Source organism: Pteropus vampyrus, unplaced genomic scaffold, assembly GCF_000151845.1.
Source record: "Pteropus vampyrus isolate Shadow unplaced genomic scaffold, Pvam_2.0 Scaffold1000002769, whole genome shotgun sequence".
Lineage (NCBI taxonomy): Eukaryota > Metazoa > Chordata > Mammalia > Chiroptera > Pteropodidae > Pteropus > Pteropus vampyrus.
In genome coordinates, this window is record NW_011917171.1 from 1 (window position 1) to 2,676 (window position 2,676).

The following is a 2,676-nucleotide window of genomic DNA, read 5'->3' on the forward strand; positions in this document are numbered from 1 at the left end:
AGAGACACGGGAAGGCGGGGGAAGCTGCTCACTTCATGATGGAGTTCTGGGGGCTTTGTTTCGGAAGGATTTTTGTGCAGATGAGACGTGGGGCTGGAGACCCTCCCCTCACCTGCTGCGAGGGCGCCTACCAGGGGCACCAGGGTCAAGTTCAGGGGGTAGTTCCAGGGGCCGATGATGAGCACCAGGCCGAAGGGCTCCTTGTGGATGAAGGCGGAGTCCAGCTGCGTGGCCTGTGCCGGGGCCCACGTGGTGGTGAGTCGTGAGGTGCTGAGACCCCAGCCCCTCAACAGCTCCCCCCATAAAAGAGGCTGCCCAGTAACTGCCCCCACCCCAGAGCGCACCTGCCCACCCGACCCCAGGCCGGCTCACCAGGTTCTTGGACACTTTCTCGTCCTTCATCCAGGCCCGCAGGTTCCTGAGGGCCAAGTCAATCTCGACCTGGATGATGACGATCTCGGACATCTCTGACTCAGTGGCCGACTGCAGGGGAGGGGCGGGGTCAGGGCGCAGATGGGGCCAGGGGCAGCAGGTGGCGGGAGCCCTGGGGAGGGCATGGTCTCCTCTGGGCAAGGCGTGCGCTCATTCACGCATCCGTCCACTCTCTTCGCGCCCCGTCAGTGCTTACAGCGCACAGGGATGCAGCAGTGACCGAAACAGAGAGCGGCCCAGGCTAGCCGACCTCACGGGGGACAGTGGACTCGGTGTCGAGAACGCCGACTGCCGCACTGGGACCAGACAAGGTCGAGCGGGGGAGGGGCGCGAGACTGCCGCAGCGTGTGAGGTGTGGCTGGGTGCGCGTCCGTGTGAACAAGCATACGTGTGTGTGCAGGTGCACTTATGCGTGAGCTTGCTCTCTTTTATACAGGATGGTCAGTGCCGGCCTCTGGGATGAGGTGATGTTTGAGCAGGGAAGAAAGGGAGGGAGGAAGCCTATTGATAACTGGAGGCAGAACATTCTGGGCAGCGGGCACAGCGTGTGCAGAGGCCCTGCGGTGGGCACAGGCTCGCCGTGTTCCTGGCGAGCCGGGAGCAGAGTGTGTGAGGCGATGGGGCCAGGCAGTGGGGTGAGGACTATGGAGCAGAGTCGGGACAGGATCTAGCTTAAGTTTTACCAAGACTGTCTGTGTGTCCCACCGTATGGGTACCGGTCTGCAGGGGACTCTGGGGACAGACATCCCTTGGTAAATGCCACCAGTTCCCACACCAGGGGCCAGCTATCATCGGTAGATTTCTAGGGCAGGAGAGAGGAGGACGCAAAGGTCAATAGGGACATTGTCCCTGTCTCTGTCTCCGTGTGTCTGCCCCACCCGTGCCAGCGAGCAGAGACATGGGCTGCAGGCAGCTGGAGGCCCATGGCCAGGGACACCAGAGCCAGGCTGTCCCGATGCCTGAGACTCGGCCATTACAGCACAAGCTCTCCCCTGCTAGAGGGTTTGAGGGTGAAGCGGAGCCCGGAGACGGGGCGCCCTGCCCAGGGCCGCTCATCAAGCCAGGAGCAAGGCCAGGGCCAGAGCTGAGCCCAGAGGAGGAGGGCGCTGGGAGCCTGGGGGAAGAGGCCACAGCCACCAGCGCTTCCAGGAGCTGGGCCTGGTCAAGCAAGCCTTCCCTACACGTGTGTGCACAGCCCTCGCTCCTGGCCCCCCGACCACTGTGCCTGGGAGGTCGCCTGTGTCCTGAGGGAGGTTCGGGCCTGTATGAGGGACGGTCTGCCTCAGCTGAAGGCCGTGTTCAGAAGAGCAGGCTGTTCTGACCCAGGGCTGCGTGCCCTCGCTGAGCCTCCCCTGGGGGTGACCGGAATGGCTGCCCTACTTACAAGGCCTGCGGGTTCAATGAGAGGACTCCTGCAGAGTGGGGCGGGGCAGGGCAAGGGCCGCCCGCTGGGAGGGTGGGGGACACTGCTGGTGAGACCAGAGGGAGGGAAGGGGTTGGATTTTCTGGGCCGCTGCTCCCTTTGTGAGGCCCTGGCTCCTGGAGCCGGGAGGAGTCGGCATGGGAGGCGGGAGAGAGAAATGGACCAGGTAGGCCACTGGCTCAGGTCTCCCATGGAAGGGCAAGCCGGGCGGCAGGCTCACTGGCGGTGCCAGTCCCCAGCCAGGCCCAGTGACCGGGACACTCCCCACAAGGGCGCACAGCTGGCCTCTTGGGAGGGGGAGGGCTGAGGAGAGTATGGTGGGTTCCCGGTTTCGTAAATGGGACGACGGATGATTCCAGAAACAGATGGCCGCAGTTGCGATAAAGGGAAGGTTTGGGGACACTGAGAAAGGGAGCAGGTGTCACCAGGAGGCCATGTCCACAGGACAAGTCTTAGTGGCCAGCCCCCGCTGTCCCCGTGGAATGGGGGTATCCGTCACCCTTGACTCCAGATGCCACCAGGCACTGGTCTCGAATCTGTGACTGCTCCAGGGACAAGGCAGACGCTTGGCCTGGGAACCAGGCGGGTCTCAAGGAGGCTGCCGAGGGACCCCTGACCCAGCTGCTGCCGGAAGCTCTCTCGTGACCTGAGCGGAGCACGCGGGCCCACTGGGGAAGTGGGGGAGGGCGGAGGGGCAGCGTGGGGGCTTGCCCGTCTCGCGAGGGTCTAAAACAAGCTAGAGCAGCATGAGGGGTCTCCAGGGGTCGAATCTAAGAGCTCTGTGAGTGGGCTCAAGGAAGCCCCAAGCCCCTTCCCTGGAA

General features: G+C 63.8%; 1 protein-coding gene across 1 annotated transcript; it reads right to left on the minus strand.

The window, feature by feature from the left end:
• Positions 1–112: 112 nt before the first annotated feature.
• LOC111735522 (aldehyde dehydrogenase family 3 member B1-like) lies at positions 113–1,773 on the minus strand (the record flags this gene model as incomplete). Its single annotated transcript, XM_023527033.1, has 3 exons — positions 1,116–1,773; positions 373–483; positions 113–233 (listed from the first exon to the last, which is right to left on the minus strand). Coding segments are annotated over exons 1-3 (295 nt in total), but the record flags the coding sequence as incomplete, so codon positions are not given.
• Between the last annotated feature and the right edge of the window lie 903 nt (positions 1,774–2,676).